Source organism: Perna viridis, chromosome 9 (assembly GCF_037379345.1).
Source record: "Perna viridis isolate PV_CMFRI_1.1 ecotype Kerala chromosome 9, ASM3737934v1, whole genome shotgun sequence".
Lineage (NCBI taxonomy): Eukaryota > Metazoa > Mollusca > Bivalvia > Mytilida > Mytilidae > Perna > Perna viridis.
In genome coordinates, this window is record NC_142453.1 from 26887427 (window position 1) to 26905822 (window position 18396).

The window sequence follows — 18396 nt, forward strand, 5'->3', positions numbered from 1 at the left end:
GCAGCCCGATGGGTAAAATTCTTTTTTAATTCAAAATGATAAATTAAACATTCTTAAATGAAGTATTGTCATATTGAAGTATTGTCATATTGAAGCATTCTATCAACGTCTTTGTAAGGCGTTTCATCTCACCAAACAGTTGTTATTCGGTTGCTACCCATATCACGGGATGTAGTCATATTGTGGACATTATATGGAGTCATATTGTGCGATAAGGTTGCTTTTGTAGAGTAATTGTTCTTCGAGATTAATGGCTTTAATTAAAAAGTATTTGTGCGTATAATTTGTCCATTTCAAACATGACGAAATATTTGTACGATTTTAAAGGTTACATGCAGTTTATATGACCGGACAGAAGCAATATATCGGATAATCCTTGAAAAACACAAACCGTTTTTCTCATCAGTAAATCCGGAATAAAAACGTCTGATACTTTGTCTACTATTTTATACTACACCGAACAATAAACATTGCATGCTAATATTGTTGTTGAAAAAAAAATAAAAAGTACACTTTATAAAGGTTTATTTTTTTCTACAAGCGATCACGCTTTTCAATGTAACAAAAGGTATATTGTGATGTCAAAAATAATTGGTTAATCAATGAGAATTTATACATTCGTCTACTTTGAAAAATATTCATTCCAAGGATATGACATGAACACAAGCTATAAACCGATTTTTATACACAGGTACAAGAAATGAATATGTTTTCTGTGTAATTTATTTTAGAATGCAAAATTAATATCTGCTGATGAAATACAGCTTCAGTAATTAAGCACTATTATGCAAATTTGCAATGTATTTAAAGCGATATACATTACGACGACTTCAGATAAATTTACGGTAACAGTAGCTACAAAACTGTAGATCTGATTAGTCTCTCAAAATCTGACTTTTTATTTGTACAGAAATCATGTAAAAGAACAACTATGAGCTCAATCAGTTTGGCCCGGTCCAATACACAGAAGCTCAGCACAAAAACCAAGCTGTACACCGGTGTCACTAACAAAGTTATCCAGCTGTAAAATAATATATAAATCACAACCCGTCTGTGTTGTCTTGAAATGCAACGAGTATGTAAAAAACTAACACCAGTTAAACGACATGTCTAAACCGAACCTTAAATAGACCAGACCATAGACTTTCATCTGTAGAGGGCATGACATAATTTAGGACAAACCATCATTTCTGCGGGATAACTAGTAACAAAAATACTCTTGCCTTAACTCGTCTGCTTGGAATTAACAAAACGAATGTTGTGTGATCATTTTAATGCATTTATTTAACTATAATTGATACGCTCCCGAATGGTTGTATTATCAATGGGTTCAGTATTCTTATGGCCAGAAAAACGATCGATATCCGACGTGTGTATGTACAATCATGACCTTAAAATAGCATCGTGGCAGCTTCACGTATACTTTGTAAATGTAATTTAGATACATACCAGTCTAGCAAACATTAGCTAGCTTCGATGACTAAAAATAAAATCGAATCTTAGCTGTTCCCAAGATAGGGATGGTCAAAACATAGCACCCGAATGTACTGACAAAAATTATGAAAGCGTTTGAATTTATATGTTTCGTCGGGAGCGTTTAATGTTTTGACTACCTCATATTGCTTATATGCCCATAAATTAATTTAAAAGAAAGATATAAAAACAGTTTTTTTCTTTATAGTTTGTGTGTCTGATCGCCATTAACACCACATTTTTTGGTTATCCTTCTGTGATAATGCAGTTGCATGACCCTACATGCAATGTGTATTTGGTTTTTCACCATTTCATGATTCTTGTAAGATAAACTCAAAACTGTTTCCCGTTGATGTGAAAAGGTAATTGCAAATGGTATGGATCTCAGTCTATCCAGAAGTGAATATTTCTGGCTTCTTTTGGAAAATATGTTTAAACATTTTCGTTTATTTTCTCACAACTACATTTTTACAAACAATAGGTCTTTTCTTTTGAACTATATATTCCCGAACCACATGCAACTTTATTAATTAACGGCAAAAATTATCGTGGCATTTGCTGGAATTACAAGCCATGAAGTTTGACTCTTCATGAAGCCCTCATTAAATGTTCTAATTCTTACTCACAGAATATGCGACATTTTTAACATTTCATTTTGGTAAAAAGAATAATGATAACATTGGAAATTCCTATAAAAAATGAACATGTCAGGAAATATATCTCTAAAAAACCTAAATGTTCTATAATTATTAGTGAATAAAACTGATAATTTCAAATACCTCCATTTTTGAAGAAGAATTTTGGCATACATATTTCATATTATTCTTTTGCCCGACAAATACTCACCGATCTGTATTATACACAATACTAGGTTTTTCTTTGGTGGAGTAATCGAAAGATGTCAAGCAATTGCAGTTCTAAAAAGCATAAAAGCAGGCAGGGGGTACAGTAAAGATGGGTGTGTATAAATTCTTAATGTGTAATTTGCTAGGGTATTAAGTGTTCTCTGCCAATAACAGGGATTCATCTTGTATTTGCCAGTTTGTTCTGACTATTTAGCTAAACCGTTTGATATGAGGGGACTTTTTTTCACAGACTGATTAAAAAAAAAACTCGTAAGTGTCAAAGTTTTCTAGGAACTATTTTTCTTTTACAAAGTTTGTAACAGTTAACAGAAAAGCGCAAAAAAGTGTTTAATGAAACTAATTTTTAACACTTTATAATGCTTATCATTTTTTTTATCTTCGAAAATAAGCAGCCGCAAAAAAATATATAATACATTTACAGTATTTTACCTAATTTGTTAAGTCACACTAATAACTGATCTTGCATATTGATTTAAACTTTGATAAAAGAAAATTTGTGCCGTAATGTATTTGTCTAACACGATTGACATATATTTTTTTCGATTGAATACACAAAGATCATCTCTTTTGTATTTCGATTAAGTTTGTAAGTTATGTGCGGTAAAATGTCAGTAATTAGTAATTCCCTACTGAAACCAAATGGTTTCATCCATTTGTACAAACGAAAGACCACATTACGTACAGACAGTCCAGAATGTGCTTATATCTTCCTCCGATTCTGAATATCTATATCTAATGATTTTGATTGTTTTGAGAATACCACGTGCGTTTCTAAATTTGTTGCAAGGAAATGCTTTCACTGATAAGGCTTAGATTTAATATTATGTACGGTCATTCTGGTACTAGCTGACTTAGTTATTATGAGCAAAGTCATCACCGTTGAGTTTAAAATCTAAAGCTGGAAAAAATAAAATCAAAATTTCATTTAGCCTTTTCGATTTTAACGGAATGAAGTAACTCTTTTTTCTCTACTGAAAGTCGTATTTAAACATAAAAATACATGCTATTGTAAAAAATAGAACACAAAATTTAATTTAATTTATTATGATGTCTTTCGATGCACGCTTAACAAAAGCCAAAAACTGAGCAATTTTGCATTGAACTTGATCTTTATTGTTAATTTGAATAAAAAAAAATATTAACAGCCTCCTATGGTGAGAATTATCAGGGCAATCACGATTCAAACGGAAATCATAACAATGTACTGTGAAAGTAATATTTATGTTAACATAAACGAACGGATATAAATGACTTTTAATTGAAACTCTGTTTTCTTCAGTTTTTTCTACATAAGTTCAATAATAAGAACAAAGATATTTTTTTCTAAATCACATTTATAGTGCACCAATTCCCATGTTATTCCTTTAGAGAAAAAGAGGAGAACAACTGTGCAAGCTACCAAAAGTTTTTTTGGTAAGGACATAAATAAAACAAAATATCCCATAAATGTCATTTATTAAATGACGATAATCAAACAGTAAAAATAAGTAACATATGAACATTAAATTGAATTGTCACTGTCAGAGATGAGACAAATAGTATAAAATTGATAATACAGTTGACACTCCCTAAAAAGTATACAAAAGTCCTTACAGCAAAAAAAGGTATGACCTAAAAAACGGCCTACCAACAAAAAAGGTATGGCCTAAAAACCGGCCATAGCCAATATTGAAAAAAGATATCGAGGTAGTAAGGGGAGGAGGTGGGTAATCAACTAAACAAAAATCACAACAAGCTTTCTTGATCAAGTTTAGAGTGAACATGTGATCAATCTCGCTAATTTGATTGGATGATCTGCATTGGTATGCATAAATTAAATGCAGCTGGCGATATGGACTACATTAGATAAAAGAGTGAGGGTCAAAAGGGGGGATTTGGCCACATAAATCATTTTATTTTCAATAAAATGTTTTTTCTTATACGAAGTGATTTATTCAATGGGTCATCTTTTTCCTTTCCTCGTTTGTCTACACCGGACTTGACTTTTTATGAGCGACTAAGCGGGTGTTTCTAGAAAAGCAGAGGACGCTTACCCTACAAGTGCACCTGGTCAATGATCCAAGTTTTTAGTGGAGTCCGAGTTGCTCATTTGCTTTGATACTTTGTATTTATCATTTAAGTTACTTCATGTTCTTTGTTGTGTTTGTATGTTTTCCACGTTTATCTTTGTCCCTGGATTACTTTCTTTTGATTTCCGCTAGAACCTTGGTTCCCCTGATTACTCTTGTTGTCTATCAGTTTTTGTTTTTGTTTTCTTTTTTTTGTATTTTTATATTGTGATCTTGGTCTCTTGAATAACATACAAGAAAATTAAAAGACACTCAATTTCACATAGTGAAACGTTTGTATGTCGTAAAATCTACGTTATTTTCGTGAGATGAAGGATACTACAGACACTGTGAAGTCAGCCTCATATCTTGACCTACACTTAGAGATTGATGGTAAAGGAAAACTACTGCCCAAACTTTACGACAAACGTGATGACTCGTTCAGAATTGTCATCTTTCCTTTCATCTGTGGCAACATCCCTTCAACACCTGCGTATAAAGTGTTCACATCACAACTAATACGTTATGCCAGAGCTTGCCGTAACTACGCGGGCATTCATATCGTACTTGACTTCTTACAATTAGGCTACTGGAACAGGGTTATGTTTTTATAAGATTGAAGTCATCACTACAGAAGTTTTATGGTCGCCATCATCATGAACTCGTGGTTCGTTATGGTTTAAGTTACTTTATGTTCTTTGTTGTATTTGTGTGTTTATCATGTTTATCGTTGTCCCTGGATTACTTTCTTTTAATTTCCGCTATAACTTTGGTTCACTTGATTACTCTTTCAATGGGTTATTTTCTGTTGTCTATCTCTTTTTCTCTATTTTTATATTCCGATCTTGGTCTCTTGAAGAGCATACAAGAAAATCAAATGACTCTTAATTTCAAAGAAACACGTCACAAAATATGTCCCGTTTTTTATGGATAATTGCTTTCCTTTTTCCGCAGAAACAATGCTTCTAATTTGCAGCACACCGGTTACCTTAGCAAATGCTTTAATTAATGTAAACATATCAATGTTATTTAGAAAACTATGATAAAAAGAACATCAGTGATGCAGAGACAAATTAAAAAACATATACGAAATATTTACAACATGATAATTAAAAAACTATCGAAGGTTAAATAATGTTTTAAAGTTGCATATACTCACATTTTCACAGTTAAAGAAATTGAAAACAAAATATATAGATATAATTAAATTTGAAAGATGTTTTCATTGGTCAATTCTAGAGACGTCACAGTTTATGTCTACTTCTAAATATTGAACGCAGAAGAATGTTTCTTTTATTGTTATATTCTTTAATTGCCCAATGTTAAATGTGAAATAATGTTTATCATATAATTCATGTATTTCCATATTTAATCTCATTATGTTTTCCTAATCAATATTATCACTATGTGCGACCATGTCATAATCCAGTTTTTTTTATTGTTCTTTTGTAGGATGCATCCATTTATCCTTTTGAATAGTTATCTTTCCGTGACTGATCAAAAAAACATTTAATGAATGAAGAAAGATAGATGTTATTTGTATCAACTGTTCAATTAGTCAAATATATTTGGTAGACAATCTGTTCTCCTTAGATAAAAAGAAATAAATTTGAAATCAATCCAAAAATATTTTTTGCTGTTGAGATCACTGTCTGAGAATGATTGAATATACTTTATTGCTAATGCTGCACTTACTGACCTTTGCCGACTGAGCAGTTTTGACAACAATAGATCAATGAAATCTTACAGATACAGTGCATATTGAGGCAGAATGAAATTACATTACATTTCAAATGATAACAATGAAAATCTTTGGAGCTTTTAGTATGCTTACATCATTACATGTCATCTGTAACAGTTACATGCACTTCTATATCATACCTTAACCTATAAAAGACACTGTTAATGAATACCAATAATGAAAGTTTATATAAACTTGCAATATTTTAATTTAAGATCACTAATTACTACTTAAGTTAAACTTCATGCTTATAGCAGCGAAACAGTTTAAGTGTTGTTTTTATAGACCTTTTACCTTGATATGTATTTGGACCTCAATCAAGGCAATGAACTCATTTTTGTAGAAACTTTATTGGCACGCTTGTATAAGTATATACATACTTTGACTATTAATACGAAAACTTATCGTTGTCTATAATCGGATCTAATGTTGAATCCTAAAATATCGTCTTCATATCCACATGCAAGATGTTGAATACAGCTTTTTGCTGTATTCAGCGTATATATACATTTTTGCTTGTTATGTGTTAGGCCAAACCCACGATTATCCAAAATGCTCTGATTTCGTTCTATTTTGAAGACCATTCATCTGAATTTGGAATAATTATTGCGTTAAGTATATGTTGTGAGAGACGACAATTTGATTTGATGTAAATCAAATCTTGATATACTCAGTTGTCAGAATGCTTTGAAAACATATCATTTGATTCTTTAAGTCAGTAAGTTACATTTTTGACGGTAGATATATATATATGAATTCATTCAACATGTTTAACTTGTTCTGCTGGAGCTTTTTGTGAATATTGTTTTGAACAAGTTTTGATCCGGATTTATATCGTTGTAATTAACATTCATATTTTCGACAAACTATCATAAAATAAATGTTTATTATCAAAATATTTCTAGCGATTATGTTTCTTTAATCAAGCTTTGGTATTTCTGTAACACATTATCTTACTATTGTAATGTTAAATGGACCAGTCTCATATATCTTGTATTTAGGGGATTCATGTTCAAGAAGAAATGCGAAAATCACAAGGTATATATAGCTGTCCAATTGAATGTTCGCCAAACCTTTTACGCGTCACATCTTAGGCTTTTATGTCTGGCTTTTGAAAGAACCTTATGAATAAGACACGGATTTCATAGTCCGAAAAAAATATAACAGTCATTCCTTAATCCGATAGTCACCAGGATCCTAGTTTTGTTTTAAAAGTCGTATAATGACTGAAACATTATGCTTTAAAAAAGTTTGGATGGATATGAAATATTTTCCCATTAACAAGTCATAGTACATTTACATAAACATTTTAAAAGATTATAATTTCATATTGATACACTTTTTTTAACATTAGTATACATTTAAGCACTAAGCCGTGGGTATTTGAACCATCGGATTTAAGTTACATTTTGTTTGAATTCTTTAGTATTAAGCGACAAATTTTCATTCTACAAGACAGTCTTTGAACCATATTTTATGCATGATGGTATAAAAACTCTGGTATATAAACATGATTCGACGGAACGAGACAAAAAGATATAGGCAAAATGTCTTATAAGAAAAAAATTGAAATAAGAACTTTTCATCAGTTTAAAATGTGTACCAATATATTTCTTTAATATCACTGTATATCACTGGCATTGGTTTTAGTAATTTTGTATTCTTTTTTTGATATTCAATTATTAAATATATTATGTCTTGTGATATACCTTTGAACCACTAATGGCCTTAAAGTTTTAAATAAAGACAAGGTATATAATAATGACTAGCACGATTTTTTTGGAAATTTACTCCTAATATCAAAGAAAAGTTAAATAAAAAAAAATTAAGAAAATAAATAAGTTAAACTTAACTGAAAAATTTGTTTTTATGTTCGTGTTTTACTGGTTATTTAATTTTAGTGTTGTATTTGCCTTGTTCTCCTGTCTGCTCGTAATCCCTGGATTGTGTTCTTTTTGAATACCGTTCTTGATCATGGTTCCCTTGATTTCCCTTTCAGTACTTGGGGCATAGACTAAGACAAATTATAAATAGTGGTTTTGCATTCTACACATTACTATGTTTTTATCTTGCTTTTAACGGGGGAAACATGAAGTGAACACCGTATCACCATCAAATATACCATCAACATTAGCAAAGATAGATATCTTCGATACTTCAATTATTTTTATAAGTTGAAATATATTGTCAGCGGTTTACAGCATCAATAAAAACTATCACAAGATTGTTCTTTGATAAATATTTTGTATGAAGACAAAATAGTTCTTAATTGTTTTGACTGGTTGATCAATAATAAATATGGAAGTAATTATTGGGTTGACGAAACATATGCTTTATAACATTTGTTTTATGAAAAAAATACTACCTTTGTCTCTCCTGTTTATAAGAATAATGAGAAACAAATCGTCTATCAATGTTAAAATAGGGGAAGCTTTTCTAAGTATCATTGATAAAGAGATTTTATGTAACATATTTTGAGAATGTTTTCGATTACGACATTTTTGATTTATAACAATGCAGTAAAATTATTTCAATAAAAACAAAAATTGTTATTCCAATATTAATCTCCATTTATCATTTAAAAAAAACTTATTGCAAGATGTCTTATCAACATACAACTTGTATGATTTCGGAATACACTTAAACGTAACGAGTGATTATGGTGGCCTGTAATGATTTTGAATCAGAAATGAATTTGGTGGTTTTTAGCTTTAACAAAATAAGAAAATCCGTAAAATTACGTTAGAATTATTTTAAAGACTTTCTCATATTAAGAAGGAAGACATTGCAAGTCGCCTATCAAACCTATGCAATTGAAAAAAAAACCTCATGATTAACTATCAGTATCTAGAGCTTAAACAATTCCAAAGTAAGACATCTTGAGGTCAGCCAAATCCACCATTCAACATCTAGAGGTTAAACAATTCCTTGATAAGACATATCGAGGTTGTTTTGTAACTTGCAACTACGATTGATACCGGATTAACTGAAAGAACATGTCAGCAGAATAATTTATATAAGGGGTGTATGATAGATATACGTAGTCTAGGCCAAAGGTGATCTTTATACTAGTCTTTCCATCGAATCACAATATGTTTTGGGTTTATATCACAAAATTCCGTTTCACAAACCATCCAGGCTACCCGGACGAATTAGTAAAATTAGTGCATTTAGCCGCCTTTTACTTTCTTTGAGTTTCGTTTGATATTTTTGCTTTTGCAGGTTATCCTTGGCTTCATATTTCCATTACTAGAACATTTTTACAAAAAACAAACAATCAAAAAACAAAACAAAACAAAAAACAAAACAAAACAAAACAAAATACAAAAAACAAAAAATCTGTCAAAATTTGCCACTTGAATTAATAACATGTTAATTAGGAATGACATATAAATTAAAATTGTTAGACAAATGACTCTTATGCACCCTGTTATGTCTCGAATATTAACTACAGATTAAATTTCACGTCCAAAATACATAGAAATGTTTTGGCTGTTTGTTTGTGTATTTGAAAGGTTGCAATAAAAATATACAATATTTACCAATGTAGCTTTTTTACCTGACGTTTGAAGATGAGTGAAATATTGGTAATGAATTAAAAAGTTTGTTGTGGTGTCTCTGTCATTTTTTGTCTTTTGACAATAAACAGCCAACGCTTCGATATTTTTGTTTACACAACAAAATATGCAAATATGAAATGTATTACATGACTATTAGAACTGTTTATAGACATAACATATCAAATAATACTACCGTTTAACATTGCATTAATACCTATATCAAGCCATGTATAATCCGAATCTTGAATCTTGGTAAACCGAGCGCCTGATTAAACCTAGCACATGCCAAAGTTCAAAGTTCGGTTTGAAACGGTTTCACTGTATTACAATGCAAAACATACAAACAAAGGACTAAAGTAAATGTTGCCATGCAAATACTTCATGTGCTTCCATTGTGCCATGACTTCACCATGCTTGTATGAAGTGTCAGTAACCTAAACTGAAGGCTTTATTACTCTTTCTCGTAATCGCTCACCATTGATTTTTTTCTTTGTAAAACAATCATGAAATAGGATAATAATAAGCTCTATTAGGTCTGCCAAACTTAAGACAGAAAACCCAGTCTACAGTCTTATCTGTCCATCAATATCACAAAGTTCTCATCCTGTGATATGGATTATTTAAGGATATGTCATTAAAATAGGTTTTTTTAATAGATTTCCGGTTAGATAACCGGTATTATACATGAAGTATTCTTATTTACTTGGTTTGAAATTATAGAATGAAAATAGATTTTTGTGAGTTATTTTCTACAGGGAGTGTATGTATGTGTAATATAAAGTCCTTGTTTTCTACTAGCATATTCTGCTTTATTTAAATATAAATAAATGAAGGGAATTTTAACATCCTTGACTTTTTAAAATTTTAAAATGCCCCTTTTAATGAAATAGTATCAATACTTTCTGACCAGAGACTTTACATTACAGTGACTCCCTCTAATATAGATGAAATACTACCCTGTTAATATTAAATTTTACTCTTTATTGTTTAATTTACAATGTTAATGCTCGATTACTGTTTTTAGGATATACATGGCATATGACGACACCACACGTTCATTTTTGTAATGGTCCATTTTCGTTTTGGTCCGAATCATCCTGTCATCTATGATACACAAAGGCTGAAATAAATGTTGATGACAATTGTTGAAAATTAAGAACAAAAATATATAGGTGTTAAAATTATGAAACTTAAGAGGTCATAGATTTTAAATGAAATTGAGGATACCATTAGAGCTTGGATTAGTAATTATTTGAACCCATGATTGCATGTTTAAAGCTGTGACCTGTGAAATGTTATATAGATTGTATGATATGATTTTAACATAGATGTGTATCTTAGTAGACGACTTGGTACAAAGAAGCATTTATATTATGTAACTTGTACTAGTGGTAATGTTGTGTTAATGTTAAATTTGCATGATAACTGTATTACTATTTGACTGTAATAAAAGTTACTGATGACAACAAAAGAGTTTTTTTTATATGTTTTGTATGCCTGTTAATTCAGAAAATATATTTACAACAGAATTCCCCTCATAAGTGTCATTAATTTCTTACTATATATTAAAGTCTTGTGAAGGGGAAAATAAAAAAAAAATCCTGTTAGAAATGGTCACAATTGTGATAAGCAGGGTGAAAAAAATCAGCATATTTTCCAATCTGCATGACTTAAAAGTAAAATAACAATTAATCTTTATGTGGATGATTATTTCAGTTGAAGTTGTGTTTTGAAATGAAATATCATGTATTAATTTCTCTGTTGAATTTGGGAGCTCCTGTCCTGGTTTGAAAATTCTGTAGTTTTTTTTTCCAAGATGGGTTGCATGAAGCAAATATGAGATGGAATCTGTTAGAGGACACCTCTGCCAAAATTTATTGGTTTCGTAGATTAAGGGGTGAAATATATTACAGAAACTTGCTTACATGTATGCGGATTGGCCATAATAGAAGCAACGTTTTATTTATTTTACACGTGGCACTAATTTGTCTAATTTTGTGTTAAGTACTGAGGCATCGATTATGGTAAGGAAAGGAAAATAATTAGCCTGACATTTTTATTTATCTAAAATTCCCTCCCCTTTTCTGGTTTCAAAGGAAAAGAGGGTCTTGTAAAAAATCTTGTCTTTTTTTAATTTTATAGTTGTTAAAACACTTAATCGTATGGGGGACGACCAATTTTATGCTGAAGGGGTGGGGATGACTAGTTGGCGGATTATGAAAATAGTTATTATGGCCTATTCCTCCTAGAAAATAATTAAATATTCGGACCTCCATCCTCAGATACTTTATACAGTGAAATGGAAATAAATACGTAAGTAATCTTGTCCCAGTGACTTCCGGGAAAAATGGCCGTCATCTTATATTGTAAACACGGCATAGCAACATAACAAACGCTGTGTATTTTTTAATCGCCGATCTACGAACAGCAACATCCGGTTTGGAGTATTCATGTTCTACTAACTGGTATCCGAACAGCAACACTCGGTTTGGAGTATTCTTGTTCTATTAACTGGTAACTGGTATCCGAACAGAAACATCCTGTTAGGAGTATTCTAAAAATTACATTTTGTAAATGTAGCAAAGAAACACAACAAACTTAAACCAAAACAAGAATAAACCCAATTTGTGAAATTATTGAACAGAAAGTAAGTATTGACTGTTGTATTAGCAGGACAAAAGAACATTTCTGATTATTCCAAAAAACTAAGCTCATTTCAAAAAGTCCCTCAGATCATTTGAATTATAACAAGTCGTGAGAATGACACGGATACGATGCGAGATGACAAAAAAAAAACATTCTGACTTTACTAATATGCACATGAATGCTTATTTAAAAACAGGTTAAATGGAATTTAAACTTGAGACAGATTTGCCTCTTGATAATGTAGACCTAAAACATTAAACGAGGACATTACATTTTTTTTTATATAATTATAATATTTCTTGCTGCATGTACAAGTACCTGGTTCTACGAAATAGGGCATTTAAATGTACATTTTGTATGTGCATCATGTAGGTATGAGAAATATTTCATATAGGCTACAGTTAAAGCCAATACATTTAAGGCCAATATGATTGAAAGTTGCTCTTCGACTAGTGTTTAGGCTAGCGCTAGTCACTTAAATCATTGACTAATAAAATTGTTAAGTGACGAATCATATGTATTCTTTCCAAAACCAACACATAAGTCTATGAGTCTAAATTACCATATGTTTTTATTTCATGAGAGAAAACATGCAATGTATCATTAAAGAAGATTATGAGTCTACAGAAGTCTTAATTCTTATTTTCCAACTCAAAGATTAACTCAAAGGTACAATTTAGTGTACATTTGTATAAAGATGAGAAAAATGAAAAACTAAAGGGCCTACGTAAATGAACTACATGTAGACAAATGTTGAGCAAAATAATATACCTCTTGCACATACTTAAAAACAACTTTTTTTGTTGAAACTATATTGGAACTATTTTTATAGTAGTGTGGGCTGCAAGTAGGTGAAACTGATTTCAGATGTTGCAACTGGTGCAAATACGGACCGAGTGAATTCGGTCCTCGATTCGAACCTTTCAAACATGTAAGCAGTCACACTAAGTATGCCCGGTTTACGTAGTCGAGCTGAACTGAGGACACTTTTTTATAGTATTTTTAATGAAACAAACGGTATATGACGAAAACATACTAACAAATTCGTTTTACAGTACATTTGTAAGGTTTCTACAGCTGTATGTCCCCGATTGACACAACACATTTAGTTGCTATTAGTGGTTGTAAGAGGAATTTGTATTACCGCGCGAGGTTTGGTACATGTATAGTAATTTCATGACCAGCATTGACTAAATAATACATTTGCTTTTAAAGTCTAAATTCCGTCCTTGAACAACTGAACCTTTTGGTATACATATTTTCTTGAGTTCTTATCCAGAGGTATCTTGGCATTTCTTGTAGTGTTCTATATTTGAAACGACCGAAAGGTCGATCGGGGAATAATTCAAGGTTCAAATTTTATATCATGTTTCTCTGTTTCACTTTTCTATCTTTAAAAATGCATATTAAATCGGCGTTATACATAGTTACTATTGTCCCATGAATATGTTTGATTTCACTATTTTCCCAAGATGATGTATGATTTCATTGTTGTCCTAAGAATATGTAAACTTTCACTATTGATCCATGATGATGTAAGATTTCACTATTGTCTTACAAATGATTTATGTATGATTGTACAGTTGGTTTAAAGATTATTATAGGAATTCATGTAAGATTCATAAGATCAAGACCAAAACACAAGGCCGAAATCATTAAGACAAATTAGATGCCCCCTCCTCCCATGGTAATGTTTTTCTACTATATGTAAAATGTTCCATCCTTTGAACAACCCATGCCTTTAGTGAATTCTTTCTTCTTCAGCGCTTGGATTACTTTTAAAAAAGAGATCTTCATCACCTTTATAAATATTTGATCATCTGTAAGGTATGGTTAATACCCCGAACGAAAGTGCAGTCAACCAAATAGATGATCATTTTCGCCAAGATTCTTGTGTGGTTAATCGATAGATATGATAAAATATCAGCATATAAAAAAAGGTTTTTGAGAGAGAGTGCACAACGAACTGAATACATCAATCAAGTTAAGCTTTCTTATATCATGAATTTTGACATTCATATTAAAAAGGAAGATGTATTCAGATTAACGTATTTCCTCGACGTTAAATGTTGACTTTACTGTTGTATTAAATCATTAGTGAATCGTTTTAAAAATCGAAGGAATCATATTAGATTTAATAGAAAGAAATATATTTGGTTGGTATTCCTAGGTAAAAACAAACAAACAAACCAGCAGCAACAAACAATAAAAAAAACAAGACAAAAACAAAAAACAAAAAAACACACACACACACCGCAAAGTAGAAACAAAACTACAAACAAACCAAAACCAAATAACCAAACTAGACATTTTCAAAATGTAATGTGTAAATCTGTTTTGTCTATGCTAGTATCATTGTAGTTTAATCAATTATTTCAAACATTTTCGAAATGAAATGATTACAACGTTGAATGTAGCATGTTGAAAAAGTAAATGACTATTCAGTTGCAATGTGGCATCTTACATCTTACTCTCCGGGGCACCTGGTGCACACGCCCAGTTCTTAATGTTGTCTGACTTGATTATGTACTTTTGTTACTTTTTATGTATTATTTTGGTTATTTTATGTTCTTTGTTGTGTGTGTCTGTTTTCCATGTTTGGTGTTTGTCCCTTGATCATTCTTTTGCTTTACACTAGAATCTTGGTTCCCTTGATTACTCTTTCATATGCATCATGTTGTGTCTCAAACATTGTTCTTACTAGTTTTCATCCGCTTTCAATTGAAGAGTTCCGTTTTTCTAAATCTGTTGATATACTGGAATTCAATACTCATTATTTTATTGAAATATTTATTGTACAGCTCTCTCGCTGTCCTGTAACGATTCACGTATACATGTACATTTGAATAGGGGAAATATTGGTAAAGTTTTCTTTTCTTTTTTTTTTTTTGATCCACAAGTGGACTACAGTCAAATACTGGCTTGGATATTGTTGAACTAAAATTAATGTACGACACTGTCATGTCATTTTCAGCTGCAATCTATTCTACAGTGTCGCTAAACTGGCTATACTGTGAAAGTACGTTTATTCGTGGGTTTCAAGTTCCGTTGCTACAGAAAAAAAAACGACCGGTTGTAGATTCTTCAATTTTGACAAATCCAATATACAAATTTCCTTTTCGTCTGGATCAAAATTTCGTAATTTGCCAAACCAACGAATACTACGAAACAATGATATTGGCACATCATTATTCTTTTTCATAATCGCTAACTATTGGCTTCCTCTGTGTAAAGCAAGCATGGACCAGGATAATGACAAGCTCTATTAGTTCTGCTAGACTAAGAACAGAGAAACCAGCCCATAGGCCTAACTGTCCACCGATATCACTAACAAAATTTTCATCCTGTGATAAAAAATTGCATTTAAACAATTATAAAGGAATGCCCAAGCAGACTCTCATTTTAGAATATCTTTAACACGAGCAGTCATATTAAGTAGATACTAGGATCTCATTTAATCCTGTATTTTTAATGGTAATATTCACCTGTGTTTATTTCCTCCCTCCGTTAAAAATTAGTTTCTACTGTATATATTTGCCTTTGAACGATTTAAAAAGGAATTAAACAGATCGAGCAGGAATTTAATAGTAAGAAGAAGAAACATGTAGATTTATTTTGCAATCACCATTACAAGAGTTATCAGGGGAATCAATATTTGAGCCTTAATCAAAAGAATATACTCCAAAGATAAAGACCAGAGAGGGAAAATAGTCCCATAACAAAGAACATAACACATTTTTTTTCATCTCCTTTTTTGCATTTAACACGAATGTCAGCGAATGTCTTTGAGTTGTTAAGAGTTTTTTTTCTGATACGGACGAGTTAAATACGAATGCTTGCAATTGACTACGAGTTGATTATTTGCAAGAATTCGTAAGAAAACTTGATATGTCGTAAGGGTGTTTTAAGAAATTTTTGTTTTGATTAAAAGTTGTTTTTTTTTTGTGATTGTGCGATATTATTTTAAATTAAATCTTACAGTATAGACAAGTTCCTCTTCTATAAGATCTTCAGTCAGAGAGGAGAAATAGACATTAACTTTAACCATGCTCATACTGAATCAAATAAAATTTAAAGTAAATCTGTACAGACATTTTCAATATTTTGACACTATTTCAAATAAAATGAAGCACATTACCTTGGAATAAGTGTCATTTTCACAAGTCTAACAATATTTTACAATCATTAAGTATTATGTATGTTAAGTTTAATGTGGCTATTACGTGTGTTATTAGTAAGAAACAGTTATTTGTAAAAAAATATAAGTTAAATAAATAATATAGCTAAACATTCTTAGATAGTAAATATAGATAGCACTATCCTGTTTAAGAAAAGGACGAAAAATTATAATCCTTTTAATTTTAAATAAATAAACAAATAAATAGTTGAATGAACGAATGAATAAATAAATTGGAAAAAAACAGAAACAAAACAAAACAATAACCGGTTTACCCTAGATTGTCCGCAGTAGAGTTCATAATATCATTCAGGACAATACCAAACCTCTCTGCAGGATAACTTGTCATAAATATACTCTTTTCATAGATCGTCTGTCTGAAATATAATAAAATAACTTAATTTGATACTTAAAAAAATCTTTTTTTCTTTTACTTAAGATGTACTAAAGGCACATCAAATGTATGAAAAAAAAGAAAGTGGTACATGTATTTAAGTGTCATATTCTTATTAAATTCTGTTTTAGGCAGATATACTAAATCGGGGTATACGGAATTGGTCGTTCTCTCGTTAACAAAAACCACACAGAAGAAACAGCTCCTCATACTTTTGGGTCACTATTGTAAACATATTTATCTTAAATAATCATAATTCTTAAAAGTACTCATCCGTATAAAGCACTCCAATGAAAGAGGTGATTTAATGTGCAAAAAAATAAACACAACAAGAAACACTTTTTTTCTACTTACGTCATATTTTATGCAATGGGCCTTAGTTCATTTGTAAACATATTTATGTTATCGGAGAAAACCATACATTAATTTCCCTCTTAACGCAGGACCGGTAAGTTTTGCATATTTCAAATTTCATACAATTATAAAATATTTATCTTAAAAGAGCATCAACCTTAAAACAGGCTGATTATGTGTTTGAACTGTTTCTGACTAATAAATAAGCTTGAATTAAAAAAAAAAAACGGCTACTTAAGCAACCAACCTGCATGGCATTTTGCAATTACACACCGATTCCTCGACAGCTTTATTTTGATAGTTGTTTTTACACTTCAATTCTATAAAAAAACAAGCAATGTTATATAACAATTGCGATAAATATAGGAATGGAAGTAGGTACATAGCTCTCACACACACACATTCATACTGATTAAATATGAGTCGTTTGTGTTATAGTGTCCAAGAGCTGCATTATTTTAGTTAGAATGTTACTGGATTATGATCACTTAAATGACAGGTGTCATTGGCGGAGCAGGACATTTCTATCCTTCTGGGGCACCTTATTTCACTTCCGTATTTTGTGAGGGTACATATTGCTAACTGCTTTATGTGTTTCGTCTCGTTTTTTCATCGCCATTTTTTTATATGTTATCTATGAATGCGGTTTGCTACTTTATGTTTGTAAATCGTCTTTGATTCTCGTGTTTACGTTAAGGCCATGTATTTGGATGTATCTTAATTCTCCTATTATTGACACTTTGGTACTTTTTGTCGACCTTTAACATCTCGCCTTCTCAATCTCATAATAACGATGATACCAAGCAGACTGTACTGCATTATTGAAATGTTCTATTTGTTTAGATTCTCAAGAGAAATCATATACCAAGATAAGATGAGACTCCTTGAAATTTTTCCTTGTTTTTTCCTCCCTTTATTAATTCTCAATCCAGACAATCACCAGTTTGTGTATATACTTACGAGTTTCTGTCATACACATTGATCCGACAGATTCGGTTAAGTATTCAAAAGATGTCAAGCACTTGCAGGACTTTGCGATGTAATGACCTATACATGCTTCTATACATGGCTGTGGTCAAAATGAAAATGAAGTTAGTATTAGATTACGTACGAACAGAAGAGTATTAAGAAAATGAT

General features: G+C 31.0%; 1 protein-coding gene across 1 annotated transcript; it reads right to left on the reverse strand.

The window, feature by feature from the left end:
• Positions 1 to 15153: 15153 nt before the first annotated feature.
• LOC148607555 (acid-sensing ion channel 1-like) lies at positions 15154 to 17642 on the reverse strand. Its single transcript, XM_088546654.1, has 4 exons — positions 17507 to 17642; positions 16787 to 16888; positions 16314 to 16389; positions 15154 to 15678 (listed from the first exon to the last, which is right to left on the reverse strand). Exons 1-4 carry the CDS (start codon positions 17515 to 17517, stop codon positions 15523 to 15525), a joined length of 345 nt encoding a protein of 114 aa, XP_088402780.1. The 5' UTR covers positions 17518 to 17642; the 3' UTR covers positions 15154 to 15522.
• Between the last annotated feature and the right edge of the window lie 754 nt (positions 17643 to 18396).

Excerpts from the sequence above, each read along its gene's own strand:
- LOC148607555 (XM_088546654.1), bottom strand. Across the intron at positions 16,390-16,786 it reads TCTACTGCGGACAATCTAGG|TATGAGCATGGTTAAAGTTA; the intron begins GTAAACCGGTTA and ends TATTTGATTCAG. Across the intron at positions 15,679-16,313 it reads AAGAGGAACTTGTCTATACT|GATGAAAATTTTGTTAGTGA; the intron begins GTAAGATTTAAT and ends TTTTTATCACAG.